This window comes from Coenobita brevimanus, chromosome 51 (assembly GCF_032717465.1).
Source record: "Coenobita brevimanus isolate Jiangsu-jjx chromosome 51, ASM3271746v2, whole genome shotgun sequence".
NCBI classification, from domain to species: Eukaryota; Metazoa; Arthropoda; class Malacostraca; order Decapoda; family Coenobitidae; genus Coenobita; species Coenobita brevimanus.
Window position 1 is genome coordinate 36,107,930 of NC_137004.1, and position 21,359 is coordinate 36,129,288.

Below are 21,359 nucleotides of genomic sequence, written 5' to 3' on the forward strand. Positions count from 1 at the left end.
TGACAAAAAATAGGAAGCAAGGAAAGGTACTGGAGAGGCAAGAAAAAGCTGGAGAGGCTGGGGAAAATGTAGATAGACAGTGGAAAAAAGATGGAGGGACGAGGAGGGAAGACAGAGGCAGAGAAAAGGCTGAACAGGCATAGATAAAAAATAAAAAGACAGGGATAGAAAGACATGGAGAAACACCGAGAGGTATGGCAAAAAGACCGGAAGGCCGTGAAAAAAAGGTGAAGAGGCACGTAAGCTGGAAAGGAAAGAAATATATGGAGAAGTAGGAGAAACTGAAACATTGCCGGGAACAGGTGTTAGAAAAGCAGAAAATAAAGATGAGCAGACAAGGAAAACGGAAGACTGACAAGTAGGCAGATGAGGCAATAAGTGAAAGAGAAATCAGAAGAAAAACAGAGACATGGGGGAAAAACAGGACAAAGGATTATACGCACGAAGAAAAGTACAAATGGTGTGGCAACAGAAGCAAGAATGGAAAAATAATAAGCAAAAAAATATATAAAAGTTTGGAGAAGATGCAGAGATTGTGAAGTAAGATGCAGGGGAAAAGAGTCAAAGAAAAAACGAAGGAAAAAAATTAAAAAAAAAAATAATTGAGAGAAGTGGCGGAGAAAGCGAGAGGATAAAGCAGAGTGACAGGGCAAAAAATCCGAGCAGTGGAGGAAGAATTATACTGGTAAGTCAAGAAGATATGAGAGTTAGAAATGGAAGAGGAAAGGAAAAGAGGAAAGTTGGAGGATGCACCAAAGAGGCCGGGTACAGAGAGAGAGAGAGAGAGAGAGAGAGAGAGAGAGGAGGGGAAAACAGGAAACTCGGGGTAGAAAATATGAGAAGCTTAAGAAAAATCACAGTGGTAAGTAAAAAAAAAAAAATACGGACAGACAGACAGAAGATAAAACTGGGGTAAACAGGGAAAAAGGAAATGACAGGGCAAAGAAAGTGGGAGGCGAGGAGATAAAGAATTGGTCTGACATAACTCTCTCGTCAGATTAATATTGCATTCTTCCTCTCCCCACTTGCTGGTTCTCCCCCCCCCTCTCTCTCTCTCTCTCTCTCTCACACACACACACACACACACACACACACACACACACACACACACACACACACACACACACACACACACACACACACACACACACACACACACACCATAAATCTCTTTCCCGTCTGGCCTCTCTTAATTTCATATTCCTTGTGGACTATTTATCTTATTTCTGTCCTTAATGTGTGTCCATTTAATTGTTTATTTATCTATCTGTCCCTCTGGCTCTCTGTTTATCTATCCATCTCTTTTCCCTGTTATTTCTCTTTAACTATTTCATTTCTCTCTCTCTCTGTCTCTGTCTCTGTCTCTGTCTGTCTGTCTCTCTCTCTCTCTCTATGTCTGTCTGTCTATCTGTCTGTCTGTCTGTCTCTCTCTCTCTCATATAAATGTGGAAGATTCCAAGCCAGATGAAGGCGAGAATCAGCACGTATTTTCCTCAACTTTGCCGAGGTTCGTACCCTTGTCAACGTGGGAATGAGCTGGGAGGAAGGAGAAGAGGAAGGCCGAGGACGAGATAGAGGAAGAGGGAGAAAAAAATAGTAATAATTCTGTTCTCTTGCTCCTGAAGTTTTGGTCTCTCCTTTGTGTCGTACGTGAGTGAAAAATATTTAGTTATATAGAGTGACGGAGGCCGAAAAAAAATATGAAGGAAGTAGGAGATAAATGTAAAAGATAAAGGAATGAGTTAAAATTATTGTTATTGATTTAGCTATTTGGTGGTACGTGGTGGCGACTTACAACGCTGGGTGGTAACCATATAACCAAACCATACGTGCTCCCTACGTGTCAACAAGTGGGTTGGTGGAGGGTCAGCGCCCCTCCTCGTAAAACAAATAACTCAAAGTCAAATGGCTACCCCTTACGGGATTATGGCGTTTGACAATAGATAGATAGATAGATTTAGTATTGCTCTTGTTATTGTCGTTGTTATCATTATTATTATTATTATTATTATTATTATTATTATTATTATTATTATTATTATTACTACTACTACTACTACTACAAACATACCCATTTACTGGCACATATTAATTCCTTCCTCCATAGAAATATAAAAAATAAATAAAAAGCAGCTACACGTTCAGAGGAGGAGACCAGAGAACAAGGAAAAAAAAAACGATAATAATACCACCATCTCTCCCACTTACAGATATACAAAAAACTAAAAATCTTCAAATATATACGATTTTTCTCAATTATCTTACACCTCCTGCACCTTCCCTCCGTCAGGTGTGTTGGGGACCTTCGACAACGCCCTGGTGGTGGCCATGTTCCTCAAGTTCCGCCTCCTGCTGACGCCCTCCAACCTGCTGCTTCTAAACCTGTGCATCACTGACCTCGGCATCTGTGTTCTTGGTGGATTTCCTTTTAGTGGCGTGTCTTCGCTGGCTGGAAAGTGAGTGATGCGTATTTCTCTCTCTCTCTCTCTCTCTCTCTCTCTCTCTCTCTCTCTCTCTCATCTTTTATCCTTACTTTTGGGTATTATGTCAGGAACTGAGACTTTAATGATGATGATGATGATGATGATGACTGATAAAATCAATAATGATGATGACAAGGAGGAGAAGGAAGAGCAGGCTCACTTGTTTGTTGATGATGATGACGATGATGGTGATCGCAAAAATAATGCTAATTATGATGATAGTGATGGTACGTGATGTTGATGTTAATGCTGATGTTAACGTAACTACTGATGCTTACGTTTATGTTAATGCTGGTAATTACGATGATGATTTTGACGATAAGTACGATGGGTCAGAGGATAATGCTTGCAAGCCAGAGTAAGTTTTATAGCAAGAATTTGGCCTTTTGGCGACGACGATGATGATGATGATAACGGAGATGTTTATATTTATCTCACTGAAATAAACTGTATCTATACGTTAAAGGATAAGGATGATATAAGAAAGGAATATGCAAAATAAATCACCACGAGAAAGGTCCTAGGAAGCCCCCACAGCCAACGAGAGCATGACCATCTCTCACTCACGGACAACTCTCATCCACGGACACTGCCATTCCATTAACACTCTCAGGCTGCTATGACTCACTCAGATGAAGAAAATAATATGGCAATAGGTGGAAAAAAAAAATACTCGATTTGTCCTGACCACGTGAGGGTTATTGAATTTACTTCCTTGGGCTCCTATAATTTTATGCTCCCAGGTAAACAAATTCGCCTGATTTTTACTCGAGAAGAATATTGAAGCTGATAGAATGATATAAGAGTTTATGGTGGCAGTATTGGCATTCTTAGGTTCCTTTAATTCAGTCAGCAAAAAAGATTATTTGGCCTTAGATTAAATATTATAGTTAGTCTGACCATGACAGGACAAAAAAATCAAGAGACTGAAACAAAAGAAATGAGGAAAAAACTCTGAAAGCAACTTTTGTTAGTTTGGTTTGAGACATTGATAATAATAATAATAATAATAATAATAATAATAATAATAATAATATAATAATAATAATAATAATAACAATAATTATAATATTAATAATAACAATAACTTCTATAATTTTCCCCTGGTAACTAAAAATTTTTCATGTAGGAAGAACAAAAGCATGAATTCAGTCTGCATTCTCCTTTCCACTGCCTCACCTGTGAAAATAATCATTGTTACGATGTGGAATATAAGGTCATTTTCCGAATAAAGGTTATGATATTAGGGTTATGACATGTAATTAATTGAAAGACTATCTGTGAGTTATAGTCCTGAATGACAAGAAATTAATGGCAGGTTTGACGGGGAATAAACACTCGGGCTCCAATGACTCACTTAGCTGAATAAACTCGTCTTACGTAAGCTGGAATAAAATACTAGAGTTATCCCGATCATGAGTGGGCTAACGGTAACAACACTTCACTAAGGCTCCTTTGACTCACAGATGAATAAAATCGTCTGACGTAAGTTACAAAAAAATACTAGAATTATTGTCCAGATCGAGAGAATTAATGGCGACAGTATCAACACCCTCAGGCCTTTATGCTCACTCTCATATCAGTAACATCCTCTGGCACTAGCGGAAATATAAAACTAGGACTGTCTTGGTAATGAGAGAGTTAAAATCCTGGAATCATAGTGAGAAGCGTGCTGTATTTTGAGAGCCATTTCCATAACAAGCAGTCTCTCCTCTCACTAGTGACACCCGATTGATGAAAGGCAACATCTGTGTCAAAGGGAATTGCCAAATGTCACGTCTATTGCTTGATTGGTTAAAGGCGATGGATCTGTGTGAAACTTGATTGCTGGAATATGTGAGTGGTCTGCTTAAAATCTTTATCTGCTGGAGGTCCACCCATCTCAATCTGTATATGTATCAGTTGGTGTAGGGTCTAGAAAATAATTATATCAGTTTAGTGAAGGTATCAACAGAGCTTGTTCCTGAAAGAATATAACATCATACTGAAGGCGTTAAAATAGGCTCCTGTTGAAAGAAGGAAATAACACTACCATATTCAAGCAGTTAACGGTGATGCTGAAAGAATGGAATATCATCATTGTATTCAAGGCGTTAAAAGAGATTGTTGCTCAGAAAATGAAGTAGCAGACGTCACTACAATAAGGACGTTAAGATACTTTTAGTCAGAAAATAAAACATCACCCAACAGTGTAATAAAGGAGTTAATAGAGTTGCTCACAAAATGAAGTAACAATAGGGAAAACTCAGTGTAGCACCTGCACCCACCAAACGGTATACGGGCCAAGCATCTGACTTTCCCCTGTAAGTTTCCCCATCGAACAGTTACTCTCAAAATCGAAATACTCCATCCTTTCCTGACCTTTAACACTACCAGCAAGTTTGGTCCAAAACGGATCGAAACTGTGTGGCCTATTGGATTCACTGTAAGCCTAATCTATTTCCAAGTCAGCTCCATAAACCAGAACATGTCCAGCCTACGTTTTGGTGGGGGAAGTCTGACGGCTCTTGTATGACCTTAGACCCTGATTATACATTTAAGCTTCTCTTGGTCACAACAAGTCTAATATTCTGTTCCAGATAATTCCAGATTATATTATGCATCTAAATGTAGATTGTATGAGCAGTGAATATTATCCTCGAAAGTGCGATATCGTCTTTTCATAATTCATTTTTCTTCGTCCTGCGCATTTTATTCAGATGTAAAGAACCTCTTGTAATCAAGGGGTTAGAAACAATCTTCATTAATCCATTCATGATCAAGATAACTCTGAAACTATATTCCGTCTAACGCAGATAACTGTTTAACGCTGAGAGTAAGTCCTAGAAACTTGAGTATCACAAGTAACACTCTCATGGTAGACAAGCGTGGTATGCTCGCACGGCTAACACCAGACGATTTTTATTTTTACGAGTATTTCTATTTTATTGTTATTACTATTTTTAGAGAGGAATACGGGGTAAGATTTGGTCATCTAAGGAACCTGAGTCTTCTCCCTCTTGTTATGATATGGTTTATTCCTGCTATATCCAGTTCCAAAAATAATCTCCAGTGTATCCTCCAGTATGATGGCGATATACGTTATGTTTTTGCTACCACTTGACTATTTTATTAATCATCATGGAGACCTCTTGTAGCAATGAGGTACGTGGGATGCTAACAGAAACTCCCAATTTAGAGGGAAATTCTAAGCTGGACTAAATGGTCTGATGATAATAAATATTACGACAAGAAAGAATGCTCAGAAAACAAAACATTGACTTTGATCCATGACCTTTGACCTTAACATTTCGTCTATTATCACCAAATTCGTATCATTTTTTCCACATCCACAAAGAACGTATATGCCAATTTTCATCCAGATCAGCTTAGTCATTCATGAGATAATACCGCACCCTGAAATTTGAAACTGAACTAAGACCTTTGAGCTTTGAATGACATGCGCCAAAACAGAAGCTTATCGTTTCAGACCAACACACAATGCATGTGCCAGTTTTTATCCAAACCCAATTAGCCTTTGATGTGCTACTTGGCTAACATACATACATTTTTACATACATTCATTCATTCATTCATTCATTCATACACATTAACGTAACACAAAAACACTCGATCATAACAGGTACACCTTCAACGTGGCTAAAGATTTCTACCGTCGTAAGATAGAAACCTGACCACTATCAAATGCCTCTCTTAAGCCAAAATGAACTAGAATAAAAAGAACGATTTTATTTTTTCCTGCTGACTAACTGAGAGCAAATTAAACAGACCCCTCCCTTTTTATACAAACCCCAAGACTCTTCCTAACCTGCGACATGCTGCCGTCTTATTAATGCTCCATGTCCCTATTCCAGTTAGAGATGAAAAGACTGGAGTAGAGAAAAATGATACTGTGAGGCAATGGTAAATATATAAACGGTCGTACAGATCTACTACAATATTTATCTTGGGCTTGATATTGTCCTGGGTGATATGTGTTCTAACCGCCAGACCAACCCTCTCTCTTCATGTGTGTGTGTGTGTGTGTGTGTGTGTGTGTGTGTGTGTGTGTGTGTGTGTGTGTGTGTGTGTGTGTGTGTTGGGCAGGGAGTAGTTACAACATAAGTTTTTATTAAATTCCTCCCCTACACACACACACACACACACACACACACACACACACACACACACACACACGCACACACCTAATAAGCTTAGAGCCTTATATATCATTAAACAGCTTTAAGCCATATACTTACATTCATTAATTCCAGGGTTTTTTATGGGCAGCTTTTTTTATGCGGACAGGCATCTCCCTTAATTATATATATTTCCATTTTACATTTTACATATTTGGCGATGCTTCATCAAAAAAAAAAAAAAAAAAAAAGTTCACTACATCATCATCATCATCATCATCGTCTCAATAATAATAATAATAATAATAATAATAATAAAATAATAATAAATACATAGAGAAGTAAATAAATAAATAAATAATTGCATCATTGGCCTGAAGGCACAAACCCCGCCAGCCCTTCTAAGTCATTTATATTTATCTCTGTCCTCCATTAGCATACTTTTTTTTTTTATTATTAGATGACACCTCTCGTAGTGAAGGGGTCCATGAAGGCTGAATCTGACCTTTCTACTTCAAAAAGTCTCTCTGAAGCCAAATTTATTCTTCTTGAGATAGTAAGAAAATCTGATAAATTGCGCCAGTGAATGAGGTAAAGAGAGAGGGACGAAATAGGAGCAAGCGATGGGGAGTGAAACAGGGATGAGAAAGTAACAGGAAAGGAAGTGACGGGGAAAAGAAACCGTGGGATGGAGAAGTGGAAAGGAAGTGAAGAAAAATGACGGAAGGGGAAATGGCAGGGAAGGATAGACAGGAGGAGTAACAAAGGGAAGTGAAGGGAAGTCAAGTGACGGAAAAGAGAAAGTGACAGGAAAAGAAACAGTGGGACGAACGAGTTACAGGAAGGGAAATAATGGGATGAAGGGAAGTGACAGGAAGGGAGATGGTAGGAAGGGAATGAACGAGACGGGAAGTGAGGCGGTGAGAAGGAAAGTTTAGGGACGGACAAGGTAAGTGATGGGAACTTAAGGTGCACTTAAAAAATAATAATAATAATGCGGGGGGCGAATGCTAGAGGAGCTCAATGAGGATATGATTTGATGAGAAAGTACTAAGGGACGCAGAAGGGGAGTGAAAGGAAGTTGCAAAAAGAAAAAAAAAAAGAATGACAGGGAAGTGAAGTGAGAGAGAAAGGGGGAAGTGATAAGAATAGAAGTAACAGCAAAAAAGGTCGTGAAAAATAAAGTGAAAAAAAAAAGGGGGGGAGGTGATGAGAGCGACCTAAGTAACGGAGAATGGAAAGGATGGGCAAGAAAGTTCCAGAAGAAAGGTAGAGGAAGTACAAACCAGAAGCGCCAGAGGAGTGAAAGTGAGGGAGAAGCAACGAAGCGTACTGAAGCGTCGGTATAAAACTGTGTCCTTTGTTACCTGACTTTCACGAGCCATCAAAGAGCTCCAACTCTCATGGTACAGACGCCTTGCTCAGGACACCTCGCTGCAGCATACTTGTGGGAGGTGTCTACTCAGTTAGTGTGCGTGTGTGTGTGTGTGTGTGTGTGTGTGTGTGTGTGTGTGTGTGTGTGTGTGTGTGTGTGTGTGTGTGTGTGTGTGTGTTCCCTCTCTCGCTTTAATGAAGTGTCCTGTTACCAAAATAAAATGAAGCCATCCACTTCGAAAGAACGAGTAATTTATCATGATTACTTTTACTTCACTTACCAACTCATCTCTTCAAAGTGACAATTGAAAGAGGGTTTAGGAATAGGAAAATCATACACGCAAACCGGAATATTTGTGCTTACTATCTATGCCCGACTTGGACCCTCTTTAGGAATGAAAAGATGACATGTACCAGTATAATACGAGAGAGAGAGAGAGAGAGAGAGAGAGAGAGAGAGAGAGAGAGAGAGAGAGAGAGATTTTTTATGCGAGGAAGAAGGAACCAAAGGCCGCGAGCCCGCAATTGTTGTTCCTTCCAAGAGAAAAACAAAATACAAGAGAGAGCCAAATTCGAGATCTACCCTGCCTAACATCTCTAAATGACCGACTAACTCAGATAAACTTTTCTAATTGTCAAATAAAAGAGAGTTTGGGAAGTTTTACCCATTTACCACAATGGGTCTCTCTTAACCCTTTCCTAACTCCTCCAACCCCATTATTTTTATCGTGTTCTTGCTGTCACTACACAATTTTATGCATTTAATGGATGACATATGGAGGTGGAGAAGTTAGATATATTTTCCATTATCCATTTTACACACACACACACACACACACACACACACACACACACACACACACACGAGAGGTCTTCCCTGAAATAGCATAAAATAGTCTGGTTGCAGCAAGAATAGCAGATAAGATACATTGTTCTGACCATAGGAGGGTTAGTAATACCAGCATTAAATATTCAGGCCAATATCACTGACTCTCATCTGAATAAAATCGCCTGACATCAGCTGGAGACAAATACTAGAGTTATCGAGTCATTAAGGTTAAATAAATGGGAAGTTGCAGAGTAAGGTTTCAGTCGCGTTTTTGGGTTGTTTTACTCCAGCTAAATCCATGCGACTGAATTCAACTGTGGGTGAGTCATAGATGCCTGATAGTGTTAACAGAAGTAGCTTTTTAACTCTTTCAGTACCATTAGGCTCCTTATTGTTGTCTTTGCTATCGCCAGACGACTTTTTCTAAACTTAGGAGGGTTTTTCAAAGTCGTGGAGTGAATGAAGGCTTTATCTGACCCTTCCAGGCAATAAGAAAAAAGGCTATAGACGAAAAAATCGAACCCCAGACCAGTTTCAATATTTTCCTTATAAATGAACCAGTTTAAATCAAGTTCGGTCCTTACTTCCTCCAGCTGAATACAATTGATCAAGATCTTACATCAAATTTGAAAAGCAGTCCCACCAACGTTTTAAATATAACTGAACCTGATATACCGAACTACCGAATTTTCAGTGAAACCTTGTCACTGGAAAGGCTGCAATCTCTCTCTCTCTCTCTCTCTCTGCTAATCAGGCTTACGAGGCTTGTTCTTAAATCCTTTTCTCTAAAGGTGGCCGTCCATCTAGGAAAACAAATTCTCGCTTATCCAGGAAAATTCCAAAGAATAGTTATAATTGCTGGATTAATGCAGTTGACCACCTGATACAATTCTGCGCCGCGGTTGTGGGAGAGCACCATTTCAATTCCACCATGTCACTTTTAAATCGTAATCTCGGCAAGCTTCTCCAATTTAGTATAGGACTGGCATACACCGAAGTTTTTAAGTACAGAGTTTCATATAAATCCCTTCATTAATAACGGATATATCGACATTTTTCAGAGCCCGCAGAATGATGAATCACGCTGCAACAGGTGACCTCTATTTAGTTCATATATACACTTAGTTCATTTATTCATTCTGTTGGCGATTTTATTCACATGAAGAAAAATTGTATCCGTCAGTCTTCATCACTGCTCGTCCACCTTTCATCCCATTCTCCTTGTCAGTCTTTCCTCAGCATATTCATCCGACAGCAGCAAAAGTGTTATCCTGTTACCCTGCTCTTCCCCGGCTTCTAACTGGCGTCACTCTGATATGCTGATTGAGTTACCCGTGAGGGGGAAGAGACAGGAGTAATCAGCATATCTTGAATTAATACCATCTCTCTTGTGGTAAACAGGAGAGGAGAGGTTGGATGTTGGTAATGGTGGGAGTGTGTGTGTGTGTGTGTTAACTAGGGTGGACTGTGGTTGCTTTTGTGACGTGTGGCCGTTGTGTGTGGTGGAGATGTGGGATGTTAGTGGTGTGGTGATGGTGTGTGGTTGTGTGGGATGAGGTTGAGAGGTGACAATGTGGTCGTGGTGTGTGGATGTGGCAATGTCTGGTAGGGGTGTGGTATTGTCTGTATGAGATATGGTGTTAGAGGTGGAATAATCATGTGGTATTATGATAGTGTAGTATAGTTGAGGTGGTGGGGATGTGTTGACGTATGGAATATATTGATCTTGCTCGGGTGTAGTGGTGATGATGGTGTGTGCTGTGGTAGTGGTGTGGAAACTGTGATGTGATACTGGTGTGGTGGTGTGGTCTTCCTGATTTTCGTGAGGTGGTGTTGGTTGGGGAAGGATAAATTTAAGGTGGTGTGGTAAGGTGATGGTGTAATATGGTTGTGGTGGTGACTGGGATGGTGGTGTCGTGTATGAGTGTGTGTGTGTGCGTGGGGTGTGGGTGTAGGGGTGTGGTGCAGAGCTGTTGTCATCAAAACTGAATTGCGACGTAGAGCGGTATATTAAATTATACATAGTGTGGTACCGTTGTGTGTTGAACTGCGGCGTAAAATTACACCAATATGAGGGATGTGTCAGGGAGATCATATTGGAATGAAGTGACTGATAGAGAGATAACTAAGGCAAATTGCAAAGCTATCATCGGAGCCTGATTCTGGATTAGTTTCACGCTTGCTTTGATCTTTATCGGTATATAGGATGGATGAAAGACTGATGTGAGTGAATAAGGTTGCTTTGTCAGATTTCGTGCCCCACTTCACTGCAACGGGTAACAGTGAAGGTTAAATTTAAAAATAATGGGAGTGATAGTGGTGTTGTGTAGTGTGGTGTGGTGTGGTGCTGTATGTTACTCGAGTGGTGGACTTTGTATGCTGATACGTGATGGATGAAGTTGTATCGTGGTGGTCGTGGTGATGTAGTGTCGTAGTAATATGCCAGTGATGGAATTAACAGTGGTGTTGTGTCGTTTTGTATAGTAGTGGTATTTTGGTGTTATATGCAGTGACGTGATAAGGTACTGTGAGGTGGCTGACATGATCATTAACCTGAACTAAAAACTTGACTGTCGTAAGCCTAAAAAATCAACTGGAGGTATTCTGAATGATTAACTAAAGTCCAAAATTAAACATAAACTCCACTCTCACAGCAGTTAACCAATTATACACTAACACTAACACAGGACAAGGGAATCTGAAACGCTTACCTCTATTTAGCATAAGTTGTGAACAGGATAATATTAACGTTACACAAAACTCCCGAATATTATCGTGCATTATGCTCATATTTCTTCTATGTCGCCTTAGTTTCCACAAATCAAAGGATAAATTTAGCGAACCAAATACACACATTCTGTTAAAGAAGATATTATAACCTGGAGGCAAATGACTCTCTATCTTCATGGCGTCTCCCCTTAGCTGATTAAAATCGTCTGGCAGTAGTGGTAATGGACTGATATAGATGATATTTTATTGAAGGATTTATCGAGAACGTTCAGATCCCTTCACTATGAATAAAATAAAATCGTCTGGAGGTTGCAGAAGTAGTGTTAGTTTAAAAGAGATGGAGAGAAAGTAAATCATGAAGAAAGAGAGAGAGAGAGAGAGAGAGAGAGAGAGAGAGAGAGAGAGAGAGAGAGAGAGAGAGAGAGAGAGAGAGAGAGTTCATTTTTTTTTTTTTTTTCAGCTCGCCATGAATACTGATTGGGTAGTCACTGTTCGGGATGATAGTGGGGGCAGTTTCCTTGTGAATGGTCCTTGTTTGGTTATGAATGGTGATAGCTACTGGCAGGTTTGATGGTAGTGGTAGTTTTGGTTGTGAATTGTGGTAGTTGAGGTAGTGGTCTTGGCAGGGGTGGTGTGTGGGAAAGTGATGTTTTGGTTGTGGTGGTAGTTGTGGTAGTGGGTGGTGGTAGGTTTGGTAGTGACGTTTTCTATAATGAATTTGGCACTTCTGTTAACTGTGTATCTATCTTTCAGTTTATCTAATTACTTATCTGTCTATCTGTCTATCTGTTCTCCTTTTTATCCAACTTTAAATTTGTTCACTCATCTAACTCTTATCTATTTGTCTACGCATATATCTTTATCGAGACATGAACAGAAAATACATAAAAAGAAAAGAAATTCAGAAAGATACTCAGTTAAATAGACAGACAAACAGAGTGACAGCTTGCCAGATCGACAGGTAGATAGTTAACATAATCAGACAGAGACTCAGATGGATCGTCAAACAGATAGCCTAGACATACAGATGAAAACAGACACTCAGACATTAGACAAACAGACAGAGATACAGACCGACACAGAGAAAATGGGGAAGAAATTCTGATGGCAGGATGAGAGACAGACAGCCGAACTAGACAAGGAAAAGATTACGCTGAGAGTGATGTAACAGGGAAGGGGACAGGAAGACAGAGACCTGGTGAATATTGTAACACGCTTCACTGGGGAACAAGAAGGCGGAAGTATATGAAGAGGACGGTAGAAGAGAAAAGTAGAAAAAAAAAAAAAAAACGTAGAGAAAGAAAACAAACACAAAAACAGTATTAAAGTTTTTTACTGATAATAAGAATGAAAGATAATAATACTACAGTATATGAAAAATACAATACATATAAGAAAATGATAAAGAGGCACAGAACTGGGAAACTGCAGACTCTAAAGGGGAAGAAAAATAAATACAGTGGAGGGAAATTAAAATAGAAAGCGAAAATTTTCATATAGTGCAAATAACAGGAAAGTACAATACAAAAAATACAGGGTAAAAATATATGTATATATCTGTTTATCCATCACCCAGTCTATAAATATATATCCCTCTCTCTATCTGTTCATCGATCTATCTATTCCTCTGTCCTTGGACAGGAAATCAGAGAGATGGTGAATATTACAACAGGCTCACTGAGGCGGAAGAGTAGGTTGAACATATGAAGTGGAAGTACAAAGTGAAATGTAGGCTATATATATATATATATATATATATATATATATATATATATATATATATATATATATATATATATATATATATATATGGCCAAGTATTGTCAGTGAATATCTAAATTTGCTTAGTTTCCAAGGAGACTCATTTCCCACATCACAACCAAGGGTCACTGAATTTCATGCGACCACGATTTAGCATTCAAGGTGTGCGAGGGACCAAATCACTATGTATGAAAACAGACTGAACTGACTGGCGTTAGCCAGCGTGAATAAAGCGGCCTGTTGTTAGCGTGAATGAAAATAGGCCGGTGTTTGCGTGAATAAAATAGTCTGGTATTACTGTCAGAAAAGAAGATTGGTGTCATTGTGGATAAAATCGACTGGTGTTAGCGTGAATAAAATAGACTGGTGTTAGCGTGCAAAACAGACTGGTGTCAGCATGAGTGAAAATCGATTGGTGTTAACGTCAATAAAACAGACTGGTGTCAGCCTGGATAAGAAAACTGGTGTTAGCGCGAATAAAATTGACCGATGTTTGCGTGAATAAAAACCGACTGGAATTAGCCTGGAATATCGGAAAGGTCACGGCAATAATCTCTTATTTCCAAAAACTCACTAGCCTGACCTGCATCTTTGTCTTCCGCCTTAAGACATCCTGAATTTTGAAGTAAACAGAATTATTTAACTGAAAGCTACCGGGTTCTGCGCTTCATGTTTTGCGCGAATTTCAGGGGTCTTGTTTTCGTGATTTTAGCTGGCTCTTTTTCATCTTACCTTTTCACCCCTTCAGTACGATGATGTTTATAAAGGGATGTACATATATTTATTACTCCTCTTCCATTTTGCAGCCACGGTTCAGTCAGTGTTTCTAATGTCTGTCCTGTATCATTTATTACCCTCCTACTCCCACTCTTAAACCTATGTCCACACCAACAGATTGAGCCGTCCCCGCAGCACAAAAATATCACGAATGAGTTTCTAGTGGAGTGCTGTTTAAGGATTGCCCAATATTTTTTTTATTGTGTGATGGTGGCACCGATACATCCAAGCTGTTCCACTGCCCGATTGTACAAACGTCTCTCAGCCCCTCCTCCCTGAGCCATAAATGGAGAGTGATGGATTGCCGCTTTTGTGAGGTGGTGGTAGTCTAACTGGGAACAAGATCAGGCAGAAACAGATAATTTTTGGATTCGGTCTCCGGACTGATCATGAGACTCTTTGGACAGGGCAGTCTTAATTCATTATGCTCGCACCTAACACTGATTTTAGGGACTTGAGTTGTGAATTTGATGGTTGCTTCTCATCGTTCAGGAGAAAACTGGGATTTACTAAAAGTTCGGTGTCTGCGTTAATGAATCTCTTGTAATAGATAGGTATTAATCTAAGCCTTCTTCTTGCTCTTCTTCTTCTTCTTCCTCTCCTCCTCCTCCTCCTCCTCCTTCCCATTTTTTTTTTTCACCAGGCGTTTAAAGAAAGATCTCTCGCCGTGAGGGTATGAAATAGCAGAAAATCTGTTTTAATAAAGAAAAAAAAAAGCCTCATATCCACGAGAATACTTAGAAGGAGTGAGGGGTGGCTAGTGTGGCTCTGGATGTAGATTTACAAACATACTCAACTCCTTAAATCCTATGACGTCTGAAGGGAAAGAGAATAAACCAAAAAATTCGTCGTCGGATTGAAGGGGGTTAACTAATACTTCTTTTTAACGGTGAGGCATGGGAAGGACAGTAAGAATAATCCTGTGTCCTGGATAAGAAAAGTAAAAATTATGGCAGGTTATTATGTGTACCCTAGCTCTCACCTGGCCTTCTTCTTGGGTGGAGATAATGAGAGGTGAGTTTGGTGGACAGGTAGGAGAGTCCAGAACACCTGTGGCCCTAGGCAGGAGAGGGAGGGGAGGGCACCACACCACACCTGTCACCCTCACTCACCCGCACCTCTGCATCTTTCCCTAAATACCCCCCCTCTCTTACACACACACACACACACACACACACACACACACACACAGAGTTACACCATGTCTACTGATTATATATTCGCTTCGAGTGACCTATTACTTTTACAGCCCAATACCTGTCCCATGCATCAAAATGTAATAGACAGTGAATGGATAGAATAAGAGGCAGGCCGCGAACCAGAGGATAATCGTGTATCAAAATATAACACGAGGATAATGAAGTGCGCGAGGTTGAGGAGGAGAGCTTATGAGTGTTGGGTACTGAGGGGGAAGGTAAAGGGAAGGAAGAGATGATGGAGGGAGAAAGAATGGGCAAGGTAGAAAAGATGGAAGGATTGTGGGACTGGGGATGGGCAGGAAGGGAAGGGAGGGAGAGAAGGTGATATTGGGAACTGGGAAGGAAAGGAAGAGGGAAGGGGAGAGAAAGAGTGAAGCAGGAAAGGGCTGGAAGACTTGACGGGAAAGGAGAGGGGACTGAGATGGATGAGAAGGGGAAAGGCAAGAGGAACTGAAGCGAAAATGAGGGAAGGGTAAGTCACTTGGGTAAGGAGAGAGAATGTGATGAAGGGGACAAGAGAGTGGAATAAACAAAAAGGATGTGGTGTTGTGCGAGGAATTTATGAGTGTGGGGCGACGGGGACAAGAGGAGGTGACTCAAAAGCAGGTGATAGAGCAAGAAGAGGGAGTATGTGAGAGAGAGAGCGAGAGAGAGAGGGTAGAGTGTCATGGGAAGAGGGGTCATTATTGAATATGAGAAACTGATTAGGATACTTTATGAGAACTAGATGGAACAACTACTGAGGAAGACGAAGAAAGAGAAAGAGAAGGAGGAGAGAAAAGCTTATAATTAATTCCTATGAGCTGCACGAGGGTCATAAAGACAGACAATCAGTTTTTGCTAAATCCTTTCTTCCCCTTAAAATACGACATCCAACAACCAAATTTACATCCAGGTCCCCAATTGTACCGCTTTGTGAACTGGGGCAAGTGAAGAGAAACTGAAACAATGTAAAAAAATAAGGTGGCAAGGAGAAGAGGTAGATCGAAACCCAAGCAGGGGAGCAAGGAAGTGGAGTATGTGACGGTGGATGTAGTATCGATGGAGGAGGGGTCGTCTCTTTGTGGGGACCTAAATACCCTAAATATCCTAAATACTCTTTAACCTCATCACTGTTCTAGAGGGTTTGTTTTCATCTGACAAGGACCCCTAACTGTTTTCAGCCAAGTTGATAGCCTAGGGTAGTCGTAATGGAGGGGAATTTTGACTAGTAACCAAGGAGATTCATTCTTGGCTCATAACTAAGGCTTACTGAATATCATGCAACCACGGCTAAGTGTTCAGGTAAGGGAAGTGGCTCAAACCCGTCAGATGAAGAGAAACTGATTTTTGGAGTCTTTTGGTACGTAAATATAACCGTATGGGTGAAGCAAAAATACCGGCATGGAGAATTTAAAGGGGACTATTTCTTACTCCTTCACTATATATTGTCCCTGTTGAACTTTAATAATTCTCTGACGGTGGCAAAAATAAAATAAGACATTGCACTGTCGAGGTGAAGCACGTGAGATGGAAAGAGTAAAACATTTCAGGATTTTATTTACTGCTTAATTCCTTCTCTACGATGACAGAATTTTTCATTATGTCTCCTTCCACACGATTTTATTCCAGTGATGACTAAAAATAAACTCCATTAAGCTGTTCTGTACAATGATCCCTTTTTTTAAAATGATTCTTGCTATGTCCATTCTTTTACTATATATACAACCTACAGTAGGGTATTCGATATGGAAGGCTTACATATAACTTTCATTAACTCCTTGCTGCTAGAGATCTTTCCTAATTAAATATAATCGTGATTCTTGAGAGCGGTGCCTTCATGTGGTGGCACTGATATAATCGGGTGGTAGAACTGCAGGGTTATATAAATATTCCTTAACTCCCTCCTTATCCCCTGAAAAGCGATGGTGAACTACAGAAGAGTAACATCAGCCTGCAGTCCACCGGGTTCACGTTTCAGATCAACCACGGGCTTCAATGAACTAGAAATATGGCACCGTAGTGAAGGGGTCAAGGACGGTGTCTGACCTGTTCTTCTGAAGCCGTGGAACATTTAGGAGCTGGTAAGATATTGACAGGCTTGACCTACAGCGAAACAAGGGTGAACCGAGACAGACAGACCGACTAACAGAGATATACAGACAGAAATCACTGACAGAGATAAGACACAGGGAAAATATAGACAGATAGAAATGTAGATACTAGAGTAACTGATGGGTAGATAGGTAGATAAAATTAGATATATACAGAAAAGGAGGATGGAGGGAAAAACCAATCTAAGTTTCAGAAAGTAAAGGAGATAAGAGGAAAGAGATAAAGAAGGGAAGGGATGGACGGATGGGCGAAGAAGTGATGGAAGAAAAGTGGGGGAAGGAAGTGGTGATGGGGGGAGAAAGATGAGTGGGAGGGAAAGGGGTAAGGGAGATAAGACGAGAAATTGGGGAAGGGGAAAAGGGAGAGAGGAAAGGGAAGGGGAAAGAGTGAGTGGGAGAGGGAAGCGAAGAAAGATGAGAGAACGAAGGAAGGAAGGGAAGTGGATGGTGAAAGGGAGTAAGGATAGAAGGTGAAGATGAAGGAAGGTTAAGAAGTGAGGTGAGGGAGGGAGAGGCGCGCTGGTGGAAAGGGAAGAAGAGGGAGGGTGGGGAGGAAGACTAAGAGGACAGATATCAACCTGTTAAAGAGGAAGGGAAGGGAACTAGCTTTAGGGGATGGTTGGTTGGAAACATTATTTTCATCAACAACAGCAGCAGCGTCACCATTATTGTCACATCATCATTATCGCCACTGTCATCACCATCGTCATCTTAAGCATCGTCACTCATCTGCATCATCATTATTATCACTATCTCATCATCGTCATCATCGTCGTTGTCAGCATCATAATTATCAGCATTGACAGAACCTTATCCCCCGTACTGAGGAAGGCAGAATCCAAATGCAGACATAGTTGCTGTTTAGTGCCCCCGGTTTGTCAGGCCGAGCAGATCCATCAACTACAGGCAAGCAATCGCTCCTGCAAGGCCGTCCCGCACAGTTAACCAATGGCTTCAAAATTCTCTAGCCCAGTCCACATCCAAAAGCATCCACTCCAATGCTTTATATAGATTAAGTCGCTCGCTCATTAATGAGCGATTGGTGAAAAAGATAACTAGATCTGATGTGAGAGGTGTAAGGCTGAGAGGAAGACCACGAATAGGATGGATGGACAGTGTGAAGAGAGCGCTGGATGCGAGAGGGATGTCTGTTGAGCAAGGAAGAGTGGCTGTGCGTGACAGAAATAAATGGAGAGAAATTGTGAATGAATAAGTGATGACGCAGCCCTGAGGGGATATTCTCCCGCATTTGGTCTGATCAGCTAGTCAGGTCAGGTGCGGGTAAGGGGATGGGTCTGTTATGATGTGGCAGGGGTAAACCAGTTCTGCTGTCGGGCCCTGCTGCGGATGTCACTGGTTGCATAGCGCAGTTGACCCTTGTGCGGTGTGATGCGGTGAGGATCTGTCCGTTCTCCCCTTTGGAGCTAAGATGCGAATGAATGTGTTTGAATGGATGAGTAAATGGAGAGTGAGTCGTCCTGTCTCGGCTACCTCCCTTTCCTTGGGGGAAGCAGCCTAGGTATATAGATAGATAGATAGAAGTCGCTCGCAGAACTTATGAAAGGCAGTGTTATTTCTTTGATTGCCAGTATAGGTGAAGGTTACGTCCTTTGATTTGTGTCCGAAAATATTAATTAACTTTTCTGCCCGAGTGTCATAAAGAAACACAAAATTAAAGGTCGTTCACCTAACTTGGCTGAGATTTTAATTCCTTTGCAGCTTCGTTCACTTAGCTCAGTAGCAGAATAACACCTTACTGTGGCCCTACAACTATTCTATAACGACTCTTCTTGACTAACGCGATATTTTGATCAGCATTCGAGATGAAGAGTTGGCAATTTAAGGCCAAGTTAAAGTGAACGGAGAACAGGACGACTGCAATGTTGTTGATAGTCTTACAGGGTCTCTCAAGAAAAGAGTGCCAAACATAACTTTATTTGGGGGTTAATGTTGAGTCGTAAACCCTATGTCAGATTAGTTATAATATTTGAATACCTGTTGATTGCACAAAGATCAGTAAGACAGATAGTAACTATTAACTTAAGATTTAAGGAGGGGATGTGTTGCGATATCCGCCTCCTTTTTTTCATATCTCGTCATATAAACCTCTTTCCCATCTCTACGGTCGCCGACACCAGAAGTCACAGATATTGCTAAACTTGCTTTCAACACCCGCAAGATTATTACTGTGCACAAAGAGCTCCATACAGTTGCCAGAAAAAACAACCATAATCTATTGAATGTCCCTCGAGCTTTGTACAAACGTTTCGTAAATGGCTAGATTTCTTGCCGTTAGGCGATAAAAACTGCCGATTAATAAATGTTGATATCTCTGAGTCTAATATATAAAAAAGGTGTCAACATTACTCACCTCCCTCGTTACAGAACTACAGTTATTTGCTTTATAAATCTATCCGACTATATATCTACATATTTATCCATCTTAGTAGCCTATCTGTCTCTCTACCTACCTGTCTATCGATCTACTTTCATATGACCCATCCAGTTCGGAGTCACTGCAACAAAATAAGATAAACATCATTTCTAATTCCTCTTCAGTAAGGACAACTCCAGACATGACACAATACTCTCCCACGTGTGCCATGTGAGAGAGAGTGGGAATTTTCAGCTGTTGGTGCTTGGGTAAAGTAATTGACCTTAGGGATAGGACTGACATGAATTTGAGACATACTATATAATAATGATTTCTTACTTTACTTTATTCCTGGTCCCCTTCTTCAGTCTGTTGGTCTTTTATGAAAACTATAGATAAACAGTCCTCTCAGTACGATATCGCACTTCATATTTTATTCCTGCTGTCTGGGTGATTTGATCCAGCTTAGGAGTATAGTTGATTTTGTTAGGAGCAAGAAAAACATGAATATGAAGGTGTCATCGTCCCGAATGTGCTAAAACCTTTCAATTATTATTATGTATGTATGCTGTGCAGACTATGTATTCAGCTAAGAGATCGCTTTTCGAATAAGTGATTTACATGCAACCTTCATTAAACCTTTCAGTACAAGCTCAATGAACCCGATTTGAGGTAGCAAGAACAGAATATATAAATACGTTATCGTAGTGAAGCGGTCGCCAGTGAACTACCCCACTTCACTTCTACACTGCTCAGTCTACAGCTCTTTCACTTTGATTTCTCCCAGATTTTCGTCCTTTTGCAGAATATTTCACGTATCTCGGTTCTATATAGAGACAATGCTACGGTTCTACATCCTTTCCATACAACTGCTTCAAGACTACCATTATGCTTTTGTGTAAATTGTTATCAAGACTCAGCATTCAAGGAAGAGAGATGGTAACAGCAGGTCAAATATGAGTAAAATAAGTATAGTTCTCAGTCTGCCTCTCCTTAATATTCTTCGCCTCGCCCCCGAACCGACGTGGAGTCTAAGTTTGTCAGGTTTACGACTGCAGGTTTCACGGAGTTTCTTAGTGTCCGCCAGACTCCTATACTCGTGCCATGTTGCTCTCTCTCTCTCTCTCTCTCTCTCTCTCTCTCTCTCTCTCTCTCTCTCTCCTTCTCTCTCAATTACGTAAAACGACATACAAAGGAAAGACTTCTCTAGCGTGAACGTCTTTTTTTTTTTAATTAAACTGCAGACGCCTTCACTCCGCCTATTGTTATAAGAGAGGTGTCGTTTTAAATTTTCCGAGGCGTTTGATACAGAGACCGTTCATTCAGGGCCTTAGGAATTTCATACTGTCATACTGTACGCTGCTAGACCACACACTACCCCACATTTACACTTCACACCGCCACATCTCACAAGTACATCTCATATTACTGCTCCTCACACTGCCACATCTCACTGTCATACTTTGAGCTGTTACGCAATACGCTGTTGTACCTCAGAATGCCACATGCCACCATCATACTTCACACTAAAGCAACACACACTGCCCCACTTCTAATACTCACACTGCCACATCTCACACTTAACATTACATCTAACTTTGAAACACCTCTGACACCGCGC

General features: G+C 40.5%; 1 protein-coding gene across 1 annotated transcript in view; it reads left to right on the plus strand.

Moving 5' to 3' along the window:
* LOC145400108 (visual pigment-like receptor peropsin) overlaps positions 1–21,359 on the plus strand; it is an 80,116-nt gene that overhangs the window by 28,588 nt on the left and 30,169 nt on the right. Inside the window, exon 2 of the mRNA XM_080272618.1 lies at positions 2,291–2,456. Coding sequence (XP_080128744.1) covers positions 2,291–2,456 — 166 coding nt within the window. The remainder of the gene's footprint in view (positions 1–2,290; positions 2,457–21,359) is intronic.